Source organism: Cydia pomonella, chromosome 14 (genome assembly GCF_033807575.1).
Source record: "Cydia pomonella isolate Wapato2018A chromosome 14, ilCydPomo1, whole genome shotgun sequence".
NCBI classification, from domain to species: Eukaryota; Metazoa; Arthropoda; class Insecta; order Lepidoptera; family Tortricidae; genus Cydia; species Cydia pomonella.
Genome location: NC_084716.1, coordinates 8,542,308 through 8,564,060, shown reverse-complemented (window position 1 = coordinate 8,564,060; position 21,753 = coordinate 8,542,308). Strand labels below are relative to the sequence as shown.

General features: G+C 35.2%; 1 protein-coding gene across 1 annotated transcript in view; it reads left to right on the top strand.

The window, feature by feature from the left end:
* The window catches only part of LOC133524851 (heat shock protein DDB_G0288861-like), a 45,471-nt gene that overhangs the window by 3,541 nt on the left and 20,177 nt on the right, over nt 1-21,753 (top strand). Inside the window, 2 exon segments of the mRNA XM_061860999.1 lie at nt 15,900-15,967; nt 20,411-20,569. Coding sequence (XP_061716983.1) covers nt 15,900-15,967; nt 20,411-20,569 — 227 coding nt within the window.

The window sequence follows — 21,753 nt, the reverse complement described above, 5'->3', positions numbered from 1 at the left end:
AGTACGAGGAAAATACATTTGCATTCAAAAAACACGACTAAGTATAAACTTCAGTATTATTTCTTGAGAATACCTTCAATTTGTTAGGTCAAGGTATTGATATTTATGGAATAGGGAGATAATTATCAGAATGAAAATTCTACAATCCAATTAAAACCAAAATGTTGATTGCTAAAACAAAAAAAAAACGACTGTACAATAAAGCACATAAGTTTTATTTATTTATTTATTTATTTTTATTTATTCATTCATAACAATAAAATATTGTGTTGAACATAGCTTAAAATTAAAAATAAAACATTACATTATATTAAAGAAATTAAAGCTTAATTAGTGATCCCAAGATGATGATATTAATTAAAAGTATTGAAGTACAAACATACACATTGGGAAGTAGTCTCTTACATCATATTCGAGCAGGCATGTTCATTTTTTATTTAATAATAACAAGATGATATCAATCTTATTACATTTTGATCTTTACAAATACTGAAGGCCGAATTGGTGTACATTTATTATATTATAGAAAAATAAAACGCACTGGCGAATGAGAACAAAATAACATGATTTAAATATCATTTTGATGTCAAAAGATAACTTTGAATTAACCCCTAGTTTGACAGTTACCTAGACACTGAGATTGATGTTATATTGTTATGAAATAGAATCCGACCTCCAAAAACTTGCGTAGGATGCAAATCTTGCAAAAAAAACGTAGGTATATACCCTAGCACTTTATTTTCGGATAGGACGCCTGAAGTTCAATTGAGGGTCTGAGTCCCGATCTCTTGGATGATAACGCGACCATCTTTTACTTTTACTTTTCTTTTACCTACTTACTATTCAACTTATATTGTGAATAAAACTTTCGAAACATTTCCGGGTTTTAGTAATATGAGTCTTATTAAACATAAAGTTTCTTTTACTATATCATTTATTCATTCTTAACACAAAAAAAAATGAAATGAAATGTGGGTTGCAAACTATATACCTATATAATTTGACCCAAACCAGATGAGTAACAGAACGTCTTAAATAAATAACATTAGAACACATAAAATTATCATAGGTGGGATTTCCTAAATTACACTTTTTTCCTGATCTACTCAAGCGAACTGTACCTAATTTTCAGCACAAAACCAGATAAAATGGGTTGCACAGGGTAATCGAAATTCCTTTGTCTTTTAATTTATTCAAACGACCTGTCTAGCTTAGTGGGAGTAACCTTGCCTATGAAGCCGATAGCCCCGGGGTCAAATCCTGGTAAGGGCATTTATTTGTGCAATAAGCACGGATATTTGTTCCTGAGTCTTGGGTGTTTCCTATGTATTCATATATCAAATATATCGTTGTCTACGTATCCTCAACACAAGCCTTATTGAGCTTACTGTGAGACTTAGTCAATATGTGCAAAAATGTCCTATAACATGTATCTATTTATTTTATTTAATACATGAAAATTGTAGTATACTTGTAGATTATATTATTTGTGAAACACAAAATAAACATGTTATCATGTTATTTTAGTATCAGAGATGAAATCAAAGTTTGCTTTGGAAAATGTTTCCAACAACCCAACCAAGGCCATTAAGAGAAATGTAAATTAAGCCCCCACATATATATATCCGATCCTTAAAAGGGCCCAATAAGCCTTTATGACTGCATGTCTTATAAATTAGACTACTTTTAAACATCCTTTATCTACACACATATCATAAACCCTCTATGATGCCTTCAAAATCCGTAAATAATGGCCAACATTACGATAAACTGTTTTGTTACAACGAAATTTCTTATCTGTGATGATGTTGTAATTGCTTCATAACTACATCAAATCGATTTGGTTATGACTTCAAATTTGGAACATCTCTGAAAAAAAGCAATTCCATTTGACCTCTATTCTAATATCAGTCGAGATGCGTTTTTGTTCGACATGAAATGTCAATCGCATACAATTGTGACATATCTGGCATGTTCGTTTGTATCGAATGATACGGAAATAGGCCCCCGACTCTAGTTTGTCTCTGAATTTAAAAAAAAAACTACGAATGCGTGACATGCGTGAAAAAAGTTTGCACTTGCCGCCATTTGACGTACAGTTTAACTTTTAATTAGTTTTAAGTATAATATGAATATATTTTGTTGTTTTTAAAGTAACTATAGCAAAAGTTTCGTGTAAAATAAGAGATATAAATATTTCGGTGACGCCACCACATATCCGCGAGTTCCGCCAAGAGAGCAACGATGCCCTGTAATTTGGGTTAGTGAATATATCATAGAAAGTTAATAATATGTGTGTAGATAAAATAGTGTATGTACATAATTAGGCATTAAAACACTCGTGTGATCCTATTAAGAAACTCACTTCGTTCGTTTTTAAACCCACACTCGTGTATTTTAATGCCTTTTATTATGTAGCAGTCACATAAACTACTATTGTATTACAAAGATTCTTTGTGAAAAATCCCGAAAGAAAAGCACTTTTAAATGAAAACTCTTATAAAGTATTTATTTTTATGCCTCCTACTTAATTGGTAATAACAATTATTTAGTTGTTAGCTTTTTCAATTGTCTATTTCATTAGTAGTTAGTTTTTAAAGATAAAGTAGATCGACAAAATATTCGGTACTATATAACTCTTATATTTAGATTTTTGGATACTATTTCGATAATTAAGAGGATAACATTTTTCCTGAATATTTGAGTAATCACATAAAATGTATGTTTAATATGTATTTTTTATTTATAAATCCGTCCTTGCATCCCTCAAAAATTACATAACGCAATAACTCTCCACAAAAAAAGCTTAGAATATTACTGCAGCGGTATTTATTTTATCGATAGAATGGCTTAAAGTTCTTCTCGGAATGGTACTTAAACTCTTTCAAGAATTTTCCAAGATTATACGTCAAAACTATGATGGATTATTCTCGGAAAAATTCTACTCTAGGTTGACTGAGGCTCAAGGGTTGTAACACTTTATGCTAATAAACAGCGATCAAATCTGACCTACTACAGGGACTGTCAGCTTGATATTATCGAAAGCTTCCTTGGTGACACACAAAAACATACTTAGACTATTCATTGTTTAAAGTTCAAAGTAGACTAGCAGACTTCAATGAAAATCAAATAACGTATACAACCTACCCTCCATTACTTGGTAAACAGCTGTTTGATTTAACCTTTGTTCCGCTAGATTTAGATATCAAATTTGTTAGCCTGCCTTATGCTTTAAGCATTAATCGGTGGTGGATGGGATTGTATCTTATCGGCTGCAGGCTGGCTTTCATTGCCGAATTTAAACCCGCGCCGTAGATCTACTAGGCGTTGAAGATGTTCCACTTACTTATTATAGATCTTCGACAAGTTTTAGGCTAATGTGCCTTGGTCAATACTATTTGATACTATAGACACATCAAGGGACATATGGTTGTCGGTTCATATACACGATGTAACTCGAGGAACCGGAAAGATTTTAACTACTTACTCATTTATCAGGCGACAATAAGGATAAAATGTTATGTGTACCTACCTCGTGTAAATTTCGTGTAGTTTTGCAAAGTGTTACTTGTCATTTGTTGATATCTAACAGTAAAAATATTTAAACTACGCCCCATAATGGCATCAGCGCCATCAAAAAAGCGTTTTGCACTGAGTAACAATAAGATGTTTTTTTTTTAATTGGCGTCAACTCTGAAAGTAAGCGAATTCCAGAAAAGTTTATGTGACATTTTAGTCTTTAACTGTGATCAGGAACACACTGTTAATATCTTTCGGGTGTCTCGTGTTACACCGTATATATTTAAATACAGTATGAGCGTATCTTTATTTGTAGGAGCCGAATCGATGAAAAATAAAACGCAATTGATTAATCGGTAAAGACAATTCAGCGGTGGCAGCATGGATCCATTTTTATCACTTGTCGCTATGCCCGTCACTTTCGCACTTACATACTTGTTAGAATGTGACAAGCATGGTTACAAATGATAAAGAGCCGACCATGTTAGCCCTACAGGTGTTCTTCATAAACCTCGGGTATTGACTTACATTTCTGGCATTTTTAGTAACTTATGTACTTGTCGGTTTTTTATAACATTTTAACCTTCACAAATACAATGAAAAAGAAATATTACACCTTTTACACTTTTGACCAATCCCATTCATTTTATTTACCTTTGGGCGATGATTTCGCTATAAAATATCCTTTCTGTTAATCTATCAGTTAATGTCAAATGTATCTGTCGATTGAGTAAGAAACCATCAAACTATTACATTTAAGTAAAAAAAAAAGTAAACAATACCTAAACTACATAAAGTAGTAGTCCTTTTTAAAAGTAAATAATACCTAAATCATTTTGAGTGCCATTTAGGTAACAGATTCTATTCATAACTTGTTTCTAAATCTTAATTCGATTTACCAGACAAATCGACCACACAAAAGATGATCGTATTCAGTCTTCAAGTTTCATGATAGCGAAACTAAATTTCAAATAAATTGCAGCAATCAATTGAAAAGCAATCAATTTGGCAATTTGACACCCAGAACCACAATAGCTCACGTAAAACCCACGTAACTTGTAGTTTTTTATCGTTCTTTTATACCGCGTCGATGGCAAACAAGCATACTGCCGGCCGGCCTGGGGTGTCAAAAAAATGTGTGCACTCCTTTATTTGAAGTAACTATTTTATCCCAGTAAAAACTTTAATATGGAAGTTCATTCCATAGTCGGAATCTATATCGGATGATTCAGGAGACGTGAGCAGGATCAAGCCTGCATATTCAGTAAATTATCAGCAACTGTTTCGTACCAGTATTTGTGAGATTAACGTTAATTTAATTTTTACTGTTAAAAAAAAGTTTTATTTTATTTACGATATTTATGATCACCCTCTTTGTTTTATGCATAATAAGTGACAAATTGAATTTCATCGGAGTGTGGTTACTTTTATAAAATCGTATCGTGTGACATTTTATTTTCTTCATAATCAAAGTGCTGTCATAACGGTTAAAGAGGTTTTATCTTTGTTAATTAAGTGTTGTAGGGTGTCCATAATTGTAGATAATCAAATTTGACCTTAACAAAAAGTTAAATAACAGATAAAAAGCGTGATTGTTTTACTTAAATATGATGGTGAACGATTCATTAACATTTACTGATTGTGTAGGCTTAGTCCTGCTCACGTCTCATGAATCACCCTGTATACACAAACAGTATGAGGATACCATACAAGTGTTTGTCTTGCCCCCGTGATAGTTTTACCCCTCCTTGCCTTACCTAATAATAAAATTGTTGCACATTAATTTTATTATTTAAATTTAATCTATTTTGGACCACAATCAGACCTGTTTATTAGTTCGTGTCATCCAAGATGACGTACAGATTTGTCAAATCTAACCTGTAATAACATGATAATACGAATCAAGGCATGCGTCTTCGTGAATGACACGATCTACAATTAAAACAGCTATGCAGCAGTGTATGTCTAAAACAGCTAAAGATTTGTACTTAACTTGTCAATAATTTAGGAATTAAGCGACGGTAAAATTGTGATTTTGATTTGTAACAATGGGGGTGACATCATCAAACATGATAAAACCCTTTTATTTAATAAAGATTTAAAAAAAAAATCGCGACAGTCACAATTTTTTTTATACAACGTTGGTGGCATCAAGCATACGGCCCGCCTGATGTAACCAGGCTCCGTAGCGCACATACGCGTTGCCGACGCTAACCCCCATCGTTGAGCTCTGGCAACCTTACTCACCGGCAGGAACACAACACTATGAGTAGGGTCTAGTGTTATTTGGCTGCGGTTTTCTGTAAGGTGGAGGTACTTCCCCAGTTGGGCTCTGCTCTAGATCTGGAATGACATCCGCTGTGCTGTGCCCTCCCACACAAAGCGAGATGACATTCACAATGCCCATACCTCTCTCTTGACCGTAGTTTAAGGACGTACCCGGGTCCGAAAGTTGTGTTAGAATTGGGATTTTTTCATAATATTTCTACTGGGAATCACGCGCTTTTTCTATTTTCACTGAGAAAAATAATGTCCCCATTTTGATTTTGAGTGGAAAATGATATAAAATTCCAAATAAAAAATGTATGTTAGGGGTACAGTCAGCATCAAAAGTAGCGGATGAAACAACCCGCCAAAAGTATTTGATATTCCGGATAACTTTTCCAAATGTAGATTAATTTCTAAAATTCGCGCTCAAAAGTACACCTTTTACAGTCTTAGTTATCCTATATTAAAGGCATCACTTTTTGTTAAGCTGTTACAGAATGGTAGATACTTACTTATGAAACGTTATTTGATCCGCTACTTTTGATGCTGACTGTACAGCTTAAAATAGAAATGATCATATATGCTCCGTTTAGTAGTTGGGGTCCTGGGGTGAGCTGTGCCTTTGAGACAGCATACTAAAAAGCAATGCGGGTTTCCGGATTGAACTATCTTTCTCTTTGACCGTTTTCTAGAAGAACATGAACTTAACTAACCCATAATAAGCAGACTAAGATTCTGTTAAGACAAATTTCTTAAGAGGGAATTATACCAACGTCCATACAAAAAGAGAAAACGTTTTTCTACTTCTAAATATTTACCATTCTCCATATTTTTTTAGTATGTTATTGTCAAAATGAAAAACTAGAAATATAGGTTTTCCTTTTTTTTTTCAAAATTTGCAAAAACAAAAAAAAATTATAATAGCGAAACCTATAAACCTAGCATACATAAATAAAGTCTAATAATAAAAAAATAAGTCCCACAGTAAGCTCAATAAGGCTTGTGTTGAGGGTACTTAGACAACGATATATATAATATATAAATATTTATAAATACTTAAATACATAGAAAACACCCATGACTCAGGAACAAATATCCGTTACAAATGCCCTTACCAGGATTTTAACCCGGAAACATCGGCTTCATAGGCAGAGTCACTACCCACTAGGCCAGACCGGCCGTCAGAAATTCAAAAAGCTGAAGCGATGAAATTAAAATCAAAGTGATTTGTTACGATTTAGTTAGTGGAATACGTTTCCTCTACGAGACAGGCTATGCCTAGTGTGGAGGTCAGTATAACATGTAACACTGTTTAAACTTATATTTGTCAAATAAACAATTTGTATTTGTTTTCTCTCGAAATGGAATTTCCTAGAAAAAGTACCTTTATTTCGTTAGGATCGCAAAGCTATTCTTCCCTGCTTAAGCGTCTAACACTCCAGATTCAAACATTTTGCCTAGTCAGCCAGTCAGCAATGTCCAATCCAGTGTTGGTAGCAACTCGAGTCTTTTGAGTCTAAATTTGAAGAACTCAACTCGTTTTTACGAAACAGCGCTAAAAAACCTCAAAGGGCTTACCGCGAACCACGTTCGACGTGTTGCCTCCCTATCACACTTACGCACGAATTTACAAGTGCGACAGAGAGGCAACACGTCGAACGTGGTTCGCGGTAGGCCTTCTAAGTCGTTTAAACCCCGAATCGAGTATTTTTTAAGCGCAACAGAAAAGGAATCGAGCCTCCAAATAAAGACTCCGTCAACAATTTTGTAGGTTTTATCTAGGTGCTAGTAGTAGTAAAAAAAATAAGCGTTATTGTATGCTGTACGTAACCTAACCCACGAAGTTTACATGAAGACAACGCATTTTGAATTGTAAATATGAGAGTTGTCTAAAAAAGACTCGGGTCACTAGAAAGATGAAAAGAGCTCGAGTTTCAATTCAATTCTGATTATGAGTCTAAAAACACTCGACTCTTAAAGCAGAGGAGTCAAAAGACTCGAGTCATAACCAACACTAGTCCAATCTTATGTTAATGTAATGTAAGACGAAAGAATAAGTTACCCACTTGCCCTAAACCCGATAAGGTCAAGCGGCCTCGAAATTAGAATTCCTGATTAGTATTTATATGAGAGAGCTTTTCAAGTAGGTACCGTGTTTCGGCTATGAAGCTAAGTAATGTACGAGATTAAAAAGCGTGATTATATCACTATTGTGTACATTTTTTTCTACTGTAAAACCTGAATAATTTAAAAAAAAATGTAGCTATCTCAGCAGATAAAAAGATAGTACAAAAGACATCAACGAACTTCTTGTTCATGAAATTCGCGCATTGGTTTCCTTTGTTCTATTTTTGGCGACACTACACGATTGGTCGAATTCATTACTGTTGACTTCGTTTCGTAAGAAGTACCTGGTGGAGTCGGGAGCTCATAGTAAAAAGTGCGGTTACAGTTTGGTATACGATGTCGTAATTCAACCATTAAATTCGAAGAGTAGAAAAATACATTGTCACCTCTCTACACCACCTTTGCAAGAGCCTTATAGCACTTGACGACCGGTCTGACCTAGTGGGTAGTGACCCTACCTATGAAGCCGAAGGTCCTAGGTTCGAATCCCGGTAAGGGCATTTATTTGCGTGATGAGTACAGATATTTGTTCCTGAGTCATGGATGTTTTCTATGTATTTAAGTATTTGTATATTATATATATCGTTGTCTGAGTACCCACAACAGAAGCCTTCTTGGCTTACCGTGGGACTTAATCAATTTGTGTAAGATTGTCCCTATAATATTTATTTATTAGCACTAAGTTTAAGTTTTCTCTCAAAGTTGGGAAGGTCATGTGACCTTGTGGTACCTGCTGTAGCTGTAAAAACCGTAGGCATTTACCTGAAAATTAATAATACGCGAGAGAAAGCGTAAATAACATGACAATAATGACCGAAAACTGGGTCCAGGCCAGGTCGGTATTTAACATTTTTCACAATGCAAATCGTTTTTTGGCGTATAATTTGTGCCAATTAATTCAAGTATTTTTCATGACAAGCTCAACCGAAGATGAGTACGAGCCAAGTTCAAAAATATGACATTGATAATTGTTTCCAGTTTGTTTTTTATAAGGCTTAGAATCATAAATATAAATAACTATAACTAAACATTTATTTTATGGTGTTGTTCTTGTATAGAGATATTAGAAAACTATAATGCTAAGCGGGAATTGCAACGAAAGCAAATATCATCTAATTAAGGATTGCTCCGTTAAATATTCCTAGCTTCGTACACTTTAATGATCCTAATGTTTCATCATATTTTAAATTAATGAAATTTATATTAATATCTTAAATCCTATGGCATGACATAATTACATTTATAAACAATTGAAAATACATCAGTACGGCCACCACCAGTTTTGATATTGACATATTCGCTCACATCGACGTAACTTACTTTTTATACATCTCGTTTGCATTGAGGTGCGTCAGAAAAGAGGAATATCAGAGGGCCTACCGCGAAATTCGCAATTTGCGGGGATCTTTCTTTTTTACTCCAGTGAAGGCGTAATTAGAGTGACAGAGAAAGTTGCCCGCAATTTTCTTCGAATTTCGCGATTATAGTTCAGGTCTTCGGGGCTTTCAGCGTTGATTCCTGTACTATGGGGCAGTTTTTTTTAAATAATACAGTCATTAAATTCATTTTCTTTGTGCACTCATCGTAAATCTACTTTTTTTAGCTATTAGAATTCATTTAAACAATACCGAATTTGCTGATTGACCCAAGATCTTTAATTTTTGGATCCGAATCCGTTAACTATTACGTCTTGATATATACGTATTTTAAGAGGGAAAATAAATTATTTTAACAAATAAGTTATATTTGATGCACATTTATTACTTCGTGTACAACGTCCCTCCAATTAAACTATGTTCTCAAGCGATAGTCATATCACATTTTAGATACCGACTAATATTTACTAGTTAAGTTTCATATCACAAATTGACATATATATCATGGTCGCATTTTTATCACTTGTCATTTATGCGTCACTCTCGCACTTGCATACTTGTTAGAACGTGACAGGCATGATGACAGATGATAAAACACCGACCATATTAGCCCTAATGATGTTAACGTATCTAACTTGGTGTCATAATTTCTCGTACCTACATTAATTTGTCCGATAAAAAGATAAGTACGTATTATAACTGTATAAATTATTAATTTCTGATAACTTTCATGATTCAAAAGAAAAATATATTAGGTCTTAGGTTTACTTTTGTTTTATCAAATTTTCAACACCCTTGCTCGAAACGTGGAACTTATTGAATCTTTTTTAGCTCATATCCTAGATGTTAAACCCGTTTTTTTTTTAATTATATTTATCGAACTTGTATGATAATCCGCACTTTTTTATTTGCACTTTTGGTGTTTTAAGATTTTAAATTAGATTAATATGTAAGTTTTGTTTAAAACGGTTGAAACACGTGTGCATTGATCATTACACACATCGACTTTCTTATTGCGCACTGGCAATTATCTCGTACGCATAATATCGCCTCGAGCACATTTACCAACGTAGCATAGTATTACCAAACATCACGGCAAATTAGTACAAAAATTAAAAAAACTTGCCGACACTACAACCACATTTTACGGTGCACCGCAAATCAAAGGCCAAGCTGCAAGAAATTAATCAGTAAACACCAATTGGTTCTGGATTACTAAAGTCCGTTTTCTAATAATACGTTAATGTAGATTTGAAAGGATTGGGTTCGTCTTGGTTTGCGACATGTCGGCCTTGCGATTAGTGTTGCTTTGATGAGTTTAGATTTTATCTGGAGATTTCACCTGTAGAAATCTAGACTGGAGCTAGGTACTCTAAAGTTTCAGACTTTTTTTAGAGGATTTAAGGATGACTCACGCTAGAACGTTACGGGTCTGGGCCGAGGCGTCCGACACCTCAATTTTATATAGAACGCGTCACGTAATCACGAATCACCCGTCATAGAAAACAAAATGTCGGAAGCGTCGGCCCAGACCCGGATAGTTCTAGCGTGTCATCTTTTATTTAGGTTAAGTTACGATGCAAGATGATCTAATTAAAATAGGAAATTGCTAAATGTCTATCTGAAGCCATTAATATGCTAATATTGTACTGTAGCAAGCTATTTGTCTATTTGATCAATTACAAATAGGTAATAGTATTCCATTAGACGCAAATCAACCTAAGTATGCATGACTTTGCTAAGCCAATGTCATCATAAATGTAAAATTTCTATAAAGATTTGGTATACCCGTCGAGACACCCCAAGACAGGCCAAGAACGAGTGTGTGTTTTGAACATGCATGCTGCTCCCTTCTGGCCTCGGTCTTCTTCGTCTCATCTCGCGCTTCTCCGATTGGATCTGAGTGATGCCGAGACTCGGCGAGAGACTCGATGAGCCGCAATTAAACTATATTGAGCTGTCTTACAGCTTTTTTACGACTATTAAAAATATAAAATCAATTAAAACATTCAGAAACACTTGTCCGCTGAAAAAGAAACCGAATCGAGTAGATTTAATGCATCGTCGCGGCCATTGAAAGTAGATTTGGCTCGTCAACGCAAATCTTGTTACGGTTGTTACCTAGTTATCATGGTCCGTACCGCGCTTAACTTTCTATTTTTGTGGAAATGAGCATCCTCAATGTCATTACCTGACGTAACTGTATTTGAATAAGCATCCGATCGCTTGTTGTTTTATTTTGAACTGAATTTTATACTTTTTTGTCATAAATGTAAATAACACGTTATAAAACGTTAAAAAAATCGTTTTCACTATTCGAGACGAGAAAAAAAAAACGGACTTATAAATACATTGAGAATAATATTTTATACAATAAAAGTTATTTGACAAAAAATTCTTCCAACAAACAAAAAAATCTCTTCAGTTTTTTATACCTACGAGTTTCGTTAAAATACGAGTTGTATACTACGTCGGTGGCAAACAAACACGGCTCGCCTGATGGTAAGCAGTCTCCGTAGCCTATGTACGCCTGCAACTCCAGAGGAGTGACATGCGTATTGCCAACCTAACACTCCGTACCCTCGTTGAGCTCTGGCAACCTTACTCTCCGGCAGGAACACAACACTATGAGTAGGGTCTAGTGTTATTTGGCTGCGGTTTCTGTAAGGTGTAGGTACTTCCCCAGTTGGGCTCTGCTCTAGATCTGGAATGACATCCGCTGTGCTGTGCCCTACCACACAAAGCGAGATGACATCCAGACCACTCACTGATTCACAATGCCCATACCTCTCTTGTATGTGTGCGCTGTCAATGTGAAGATGAAGCTTATGGGTGGCATTTACATTTTGGATTTGAATTAGATTTAGAGTTGTACCCACTTTAGTGTTATTCTCGCAGACGCATTTTGGGATGCCCCAAGGCACAAATAGATCTCAGTTAAAAGGGTGCGCCGCGCGATACTTGCGATGAGAGATTTGGCGATCGCGCGGGTTTTGAAGTTTTACCTCAATAACTCTGAAAGTATTCTCGTCGCACACCGGAGCAACCAACGAATTCGCATCGCCTTAGGGGTCCCAGGTCTAGTTTCTGTTAAAGTTATAATTATGTTTGTCGAGACTGACTGAAATAGTTGATGGTCTAAATGGTCGTTCACTGTTACATCTTCTTGTACATGTTAGTGCCAACTTGTACTGTATTTTTGATACGGCCACGTAGGTATTTCATGGGCAGTTATTGTAGCCCCAAACGAATTAACTTTCATGCAGGTATTTTATTAAAACTCAACGTCTTTTCTTAAAAGCTTTTATTTAGTTCCATCTGTTCCGTAATAATGTAATCAAATCTTGGAAGTAAATTTGACCCACTTCCCGGTTTCCATTGAAGCTAAAATTGTAAATACATATTTAAGTTGGGTGACAATGCAATATTATGGTACCATCGAGCTGCGTTCTGTAGACAATTTTGTATTTTCTTGGTTACCCAGATTCAATTACTTAATTATTATTATAATCTTTAATTCAGACCAAGGTTAAGACTTAATGGTGACATGGAGATAATTTAGCAACATATTAGCAGGAACATTCAGACATAGTTCAGACTTTGAAATTAATTATTACCGTCAGCCAGATACAGCGTCGCGTCGTGTCAGACCAAAAGGGTAAAGATGCCCCATGGGATTGATGGGGTCGAACTTCGAACCATATACAGAGCTTGTTTTGTGCAATAGGTACATCTCTGAAGACGAACTATGGATTTCTATTTCTACTGTGACCAACTTAATTTACATGAAGTATTTATATGATCTATCTTCAACAAAAGTACATATATATATCATGTGTGTGTCACTGTGCAATTTAATACGTTTCTGATGTAAAGTCGCCATCAGATATATCGGAGCGGCTAAGGTGTTCAGAAATATCTGGACAAAGCATTAAGGGGTTCAGACGAAAGTGGAGGACCCGCACGAAATCTATCAACCACAGCTATGCCTATACGTAAATTTTCAAGTTTGTAATTATTGTTTGTGAGAAAATGTTAGAAGCATTTAAAATGCTGTATGAAATCTGGTTTTCGCTCCAACTTTTATAATAATACAAAAATCAAAAAAAATCAAACGTAGGGGCATATGTTAACGATTAATATACATCAAATTGTGTAAAAATATTTTCCAAAATGTCAATATCCAGAGAGGAAAATGGGAACTACGTTTGTATGGAGAAACGGCCGACCTCTTTCCTCTTAAAATGCATGTTCAGATATTTTTGAGCACCTATGCGTGGCCGCTCTCATGATGATGGCGTCTGTAGTTAGATCTATTAACCCGATTATCAATAAGCGACAAGAGTCTGTACCTAGCTAATTTTTCATTCATACCAGTTCTCGCTTTTATACCTCTCGTACTTGTATCTATACTTCATACAATTCTCTCATTCATTCATCGTCTTTTGTACTTTCCTGAGTGGGATTCTCAGCTAATTTATCTACTGTTCTTATTTATTTCTAGATTCGAAAATAAAGCAAACAACGGAGACATGAGGGGATTTTTAGGGAGTGTTTTGGAGTTGACATTTTTATTGCTTATTTAAAAATGGTTTATTTACTTAAACTACTTACATATTAGCTACCTATTAACATAGATGGACTAAAATCACACACCTTCCTTTTGCCTTTGCTTGCGCCAGTGCAGTGGGGCCGTGGGGCGACAATCCTCCTCGGTCATTTTCGGCTCCGTTCGGCTCAGTATTGCTCCGAGCAATTATTAGGGTTGGCACAACTTGACGTCTCCTTTGCGTGCACAACCACAGATAAGATAATGACTTGAATTTGACAACCCTAAATAGCTGAAAGGGTTAGTGCCATGTGTTAGAAAGAGAAAGCATGATTCGTCCCAGAATCGTTGTCAAACTTCGGTTTTGTAGGAAGTGTCATTTTTGTACGGTAGTACTGTTATACCGGGTGTTTCCTGTAACAGGAGCAATAAATTAAACTGTAGACTGTACTCCTCAAACTGATCAACATTTGTTCAGCGAATTTTAAAAATAACTCATATTTTAATTTTTATTACACATTGAAGTTAATTCTAAGGCGCAATGTATTGCGAATTTGGTTACGTTTAAAGCGTGACAAGCAACGTCAAACACACTGATGTCAGCGTACATTGAAAATAATATTAAATTTGTATGAAAAAGATAAAATCTAAACATTTCATAATTTTTAAAAGTTGTTAATCATAAGTTATATCATTTTAGGAGTACAATCTATGGTTTAATTATTTGCTCGTGTTACAGGAAACACCCGGTATATTCTGTGCTGCTGAAATTGATGCTTAGCCATATCAATTATAACAACAGGTACAGTTGTAAACCGAGTGAAATGGTTCAAATGATTGATAGCTGATCTGGTACTTTCCATTGTTACACTTTCAATGTAATCACATTACAGCGTAAAATGATCTGATTAACGTTGCGTAAGGTCTTGTTTTGTTACATAACTTTACGGGTCAGGTTTTGCCCTAAGGACGGGTATGATTTGTTAATTTTACGAAAGCTCTTCTATTAAATGTAAATAGATATGATTTAAGTACGGCTACCATCCCTAACAGATATCAAAAGAATGATCTCATCCGACAGAAAGCAAGAAACTTGGCATGCTAAGCTCTGAACGGATTTTCATACGGTTTTCACAGTCATTCTTGAGGAAGGTATAAAATGTATAATTTGTTAACCCGTGCGTACTCGGGGCAGGTCGCTAGTCCTGTATAAACCTCTTTCTGTGAGTTATTTATACAGTAGAAGCAAAATAAGTCTGAGAAAATGTAGTCTAATAGAGCGTCTCATAACGTAGGCGACGGACTGCCCGGGTGATTGCATTCAGTCGCGATGCATTATGCCATTGCCAGTTAGCCTATATCCTGTGATACGCAAATCCTCGTACTGTTTAATAGTATAGGAATCTACATCCTTAACCAAATAACGTTACTCTAAATGTAAACGGCCAGGGGCTCATTTCTTGAACGGTATTAGACTACTGTTAGTCCACGAGCTGTCAAATTGTATAAGTTACCATGGCAACACATTAATAATATTAGACTAATGCCGTTCCAAAAATGGGCCCCTGGGGACCGGTCCCCTTTTATAGTTACCTACTGACACACAAGGCTGCTACTGCAGATTACAATACCGCCTGTATTTTTGATATGACCGCATAACCAGAGGGTAGTTAGTTTAGCTATGAACACACTTTCATAGGTTCCATAGGTTTAATAGGTTATGAAAAACAGACTACTTTTATTTTTCTATATACAATAGTTATGCAAGCGATGTATCACTACTTTGTTTTGAATCAAAACGTCACATTAATTGCGCGACGTCACAATTGTCACTATGTTGTAAAATAATACCTTACCGCACGAAAAAAAAAATTATGCTCTGGTAGTTAAGACTAAATTAAAAAAATCTTTCAGAATCGTTTTATAGCACTAAAACCTACGTCTAATTTAAGTTTGCACTACCACTTTTATACATATAATGTAAAAAAGTGAAAAAGATCTTTGAGTTTAGAGTTGTTTATCTGTAGTGGATTACGATACAAACACCTATTTTGTTCCAGGACGCGGCTCGGAGCATCATTCTTCCCACGAAGAAGAACACGAGGAACACGGCAAAAAGGCTTACGAGGTAAAACAATAAAAAATATCTGTGTGTGTGTGTGTACAGTAAGGACGTAAATGTATGAACGCTAAGCACGACTAATTTCGTACATTGACGTGTCATTTGCTATCTATCCGTTCGCACAGTGGGCGGGACAGCAATACAGGGTGTAACAAAAATAGTGGGGATCCGTTTAAGGGTATAATTCGGTATCGCGTTTTGATTAGAAAAAGTAGAAGACTTTTTTTTACACTGAGCCTTGAAAGGGTATAAGAAAGCTATTGAAAAAATGGGTTATTTGTGTAGGTAATATTGGTCTTTAGCGGTTTCTGTATGAATATTTTAAAATTTTGATTTTCATTCCAGACCCATAAGTCAAAAACTAAGGACATAGAACCGTTTAATGGTGACTTTAAGACCAATCTTTGCAATAATTTTCTATCGAACCGATTTCGTCCAACCATGTATCAACTACGGCCGCAGTCTTTAAAATATAATGAAAATTAAAACAAGAAATATTACTTTGCTAATCCGCGAGAAAATAACGTGTTAGTCAATCAGTGCTAACCCGTTATACTTACTTGCGTATTTTTACATGCAATTAATGTTCCCACCCTCCCACCGCAAAAATAAATACGCAAATAAATATAACAACCCACCACCAAAAGTACAAAACTCGACACGTGTTTCGCCTCTCTACGAGGCATCCTCAGGAGATGCTGGAGATGTTGACGGTCTGACACCCGGTTGTCACTGGTCAGTTGTCGGGTGTCAGACCGTCAACATCTCCAGCATCTCCTGAGGATGCCTCATAGAGAGGCGAAACACGTGTCGAGTTTTGTACTTTTGGTGGTGGGTTGTTATATTTATTTGCGTATTTATTTTTGCGGTGGGAGGGTGGGAACATTAATTGCATGTAAAAATACGCAAGTAAGTATAACGGGTTAGCACTGATTGACTAACACGTTATTTTCTCGCGGATTAGCAAAGTAATATTTCTTGTTTTAATTAGCATGGATTTCCGCAAAGTAACGCCTGATTCTATTAATTAAATATAATGAATATTAATACTAATATATTTTGCAAATAGCTTTTCTTAAAAAACTGCTTTAGCAACATCACGAAATTGGGTGTGGCTGTTAGAGGGCGTGTAAAGCCAGAAAATTAGAAACGAACAAAAAATATGGCCCGCCACGCGTAATTTGCGATGGAAGATCTGATGATCTAGCGGATTCTAACTTTTTTCATCAATAACTTTGAAAGTATACTTCTGATTGAAATTTTGCTAGTCAAATCCCTCGGCTATATCACTAGCTATTTTATACTAAAATTATACTGCTATAGTATAATAAATATAATAAGAAAATAAATGAAATTTAAACATGTTTTCGTATTTCTTTCTATCAAACTAACATCAACTTTTTAAGGGCAAAAAAACTAGCTAAACTAGTTTTTTTTGCCCTTACAAATATAGGCAAGTTTTCATGTGATTTTCCATGGTATTTTCCCTTGACTAAAACATCTAAAACTTCAATATCAAAAGTATCAAAACTACAATTTCACGTTAATCCTTTTCAGTATTTTGGCTGAGGTTATATCTGACGGATTTTTTTATGGCCCAAACAAATTAAATGATCATGAGGTGTGGGATTTTAAATATTCCATCTATACTTTCAACTCGTTTTAATATTTTGGTAATTATATTTGCACATTCACTCATTGTTATGTCCACATGACACAACCGCTTCTAAAAACATTGACGGTCTCGCGTTATACAATAGATAGTAGGCTTAAATATTGAGATCATGAACGTGCCAAACATTCATAGAGCTAATTGTTATTTAAACAATTTTATTGTTATTTTACAAGGTACCTTTTGGCAGCTGCGTTGCTAGGATTCGGTCCAATATCCAACACTCTTTATTTATTATCGGAGAGGATCAATTAATTTTTTAGCAAAATTTCGTATCATAAAAGTTTTATACTTGTTTCCATTACAGATATTTTTAATTAGGCTACTCAGAAAAATTTACGAACCCAAATTAAATTTGTTTTTAACTTTAGTTAAATTTTTAGTTTCAGAACATTGAAAGCGCATACAGTGTTTTTGCCCGTTTTTTTTCGGACAATGTAATGATATTACGCATGTTGTTATGTAAAAAACATATTAAACTAAGCAATTTAGAACAAAACATAAGCGTCGCCTTTTGTTACAAGAGAAAGAATAAAGATATGACATATAATGATATAAGTAGGAAGATTTATTTAGTATTATTTTTTTAGTTTTATTTAATAGATAAGTTAGTTTATTTTTAGTAGGAAGATCATTATTTTTATCATATCTCTGATATGCATTTGCAATTTGCGAGTAGTGCATTTACAGGGACATTTGCGCAGGCGTTCAGTTTAGATTCGATTTCTCAATAGTTTAGCTATTGGACCTTTGTCATAATATAACAAAAGATAGAGAGGGTTGTAAATAACTACAGGGTGCTTCTGGCATCGGGCATTAAAATAGAAAAATCATTTCTCGTTTTCAATCTAAACTATCATTTTTAAAATTAATTGAATGGATTCTATTAGTAATTAATTCTATGCTGTCCGTCTGATACTTAAAAGGTAGTACCTATCCATATCACTACCATAGCCCTACCACGCATAACAACGTAAGTAACGTAACTGATGACATTGAAAAACTCATTACCTAATAGTACATTACGATACAAGTGCGAAAAATAGGAAATTCGAAACGAGTGGCGATAAATTAAAACACGACCGAAGGGAGTGTTTTAAATCGACACGAGTAGCGAATTACCTATTCGCACATGTATCGTACAACGTTTTACAGTACATATGGCCCTTTAAATGTTCGACACAGTAACGTAATATGCTACTTCTCGCACTAGTGCTAAAAAGTAGCCCCATATGTACTGTAAATTATATTTACACTTGTATCGTAATGTACTATTATTAAATAGGTAGTCGAAATTTCGACCCAATATGCAATACTCGTGTATTGTTATAATGGCTCACTGCATATGGGAAATATATTATAAATTATTAAATATTGGCGCCATTTGTTTTTTTTTTACAAAAAAGCATAGAAGACAAGGATATCCATTCGTCTTACAGCTACTATTGAAAATATTATAAAACTTTAAACTTTGTTGAGCGATGTAATTATATATGTAGCTGCAGAGAAAAATTGCATAGAAAAACGTGGCTGGAGTCTGACTCTTGAATTACTTAATTTAATTATAGTTAATAATCGATAGATATTCATTTATAAACTTTATTCTCAAATTTTATAACCCCAACAGCAGAGGCATCCTGTATCCACAAATACCTACTAACAAGAGGGAACTCGAAGTAATGAGAACTTCAGAAGTCAATTATGACCCTGTATTGTACGGGGTGCCAATTATACATCGAATATGCATATATTAAACATTTCAAAGGATTTCTCGACAAACATAGCATTCATTTGAATATCGGTGTATAACAATAATATGGCCATGTTTGCTGTTTAGTGCGAGCGTCATAGTGCTCAATTATATCTAAACACGACTATTGTCAAGGAAAACGAGTAGACAGTATGCTCAGGGGCTATCACCGCGAAAATCGAAGTTCATCAATTGCGGGCATTTGTTTCTGTCACTCTAATTACGTCTCAGTGAGATTAAAAGAGAAAGATCCCCGCAATTTGCGAACTTCGGTTTCGCGGTTGGCCCCCTGATATTTTAAAATCATTACTAGCCGGAATCAGAACTTTACATACATACAAAACCGTTTTATAGGTTTTTAACAATATCTAACCTTACTCTTGTATAGGCCTACTTGCGATATCTGCCTACAATGCAATATTATTGAAGCTATTTTGTTTATGTTTAAAAATAAATAAATATTTGGGGACAATCTTACACATATCGACCTAGCCCCAAACTAAGCAAAGCTTGTACTGTGGCAACGATATACATACATATATAGATAAATACATACTTATATATAAAGAAACAACCCATGACTCAGGAACAAATATCTGTGTTCATCACACAAATAAATGCCCTTACCGGGATTCGAATCCAGGACCATCGGCTTCATAGGCCCCTTCCTACCCACTCACTACCCACTGGGCCATCGTCGTATTTAATTACGTTCGATATTGATGGTAGCATCAATAGTAACGGATGAAACAACGCGTCAAAAGTAACTGATATTCCGGATAACTTTTCCAAATATAGATAAATCTCTAAAATTCACGTTATAAAGTATATCTTTTACAGTCTTCATTGTTCTACATATAGAACCATCACTTTTTGTTAAGCTGTTACAGAATGGTAGATACTTTTGAAGCGTGGTTTAGTCCGTTACTTTTGATGCTGACTGTACCAAGGTATACTCATATATATATTTTTTTTTGGTGTGTATTATTTTTTACATTTTTATTTTTATTTTTATTTTTTTCAACAGGGGCTTCATAAGGATACAAAGAGCAAAAAGGGGCATCACGACAAAGAGGACCATCTTGGCAAGTATGAAGACCACGGAGGCCATAACAAGGAGCACCATGACGAGTCCGGTCACTTCGGGGAGCACGTTCACGAGGAACACGGCAAGAAACATGCTAAGGTACGCACTAACTAACGGGGTCTCTACATCTCACCGCAACAGATAATTCGCGCGCAAGAAAGACTATCTACTTAAATTAAACGTGGAAAAATTCACTGTCTTGGGTGGGACTTGAATCCACAACCACTCGATCACTATTTAGTACAGTGCTCTGCCATCTGAGCTACCAAGACCGTACCCATTGCAGCGAACATTCTCACCATGCTAGGCTAGACGCTAGATGCACACCCTAATCACAGTTATTACGCCGCCGTTCACACTTTGCTTATGTTTCTGTTCCTGCCGCTCGCTGCCAGCATAGTTTTGAAAAAGTTGCTACATATTATGCTACGACATGATTGGTTTACGTAGATGCCGCCGTTGAATCTTCTTCTTTTAAAATATGGCCTCCATCAAATCTATAATGATTTTGCCAATATCAAGTGTCGTTGTTCAGTAGTAACTTAAATGTAGGTACTCGTAGAGCATGACGTTCTTCGGTAATTGCTTTTAGTAAACAGATAGCTGGCCGCTGATCTGGCTGGATACTTAGGCACGATGGATTGCCGTGTTAAAGCAACGATAGTTTACTGCATAATAAGCTATCAATATTACACTTTAAACAATATTAATGAGCAATACACAAAAAAATATTTTCGAGACGTCTTCGCCATCTTGAATCTCAACGACAACCCCGCCGTTGTATCTGTCAATTTATTTGATACAATGAGTGGCGGATTAAACGTAAAAGTCGCGTCAGTAATGCGAACGTCACTCATTTTATCAAGGAAATTGACAGATATAGAGGCGACATCAACTCCGCCGTAGTAATATCGCTACCCAATGTTGCGCCATGCCTGCACACAGCAACAAATAGTGAAACATTATTAAATTAATTAGTTTATAGAGCACAATTCAAATATTTTCAAATAGGTATTTTAGCCGAAGAAGCAGTCGAGAACGAAACCGAGATTTTCGATATCTAGTTGCGCCAGCAGCAGTTGTCTTTATAGCTCCAAAACGCAGGTATCGAAAATCTCGTTTTTATATCGTCTTAAACACTCTTTTGAATTCCATTCTAACAAGACTCTTAGAGCGTTTTTACATTATCTAATCCGGTATCAGATGTTGGATACAACTAAAAAGAATCAAAAAGTAAAAAAGTGCCATTTTATTAAAAATAAACGGACTTATGATGCCATAGG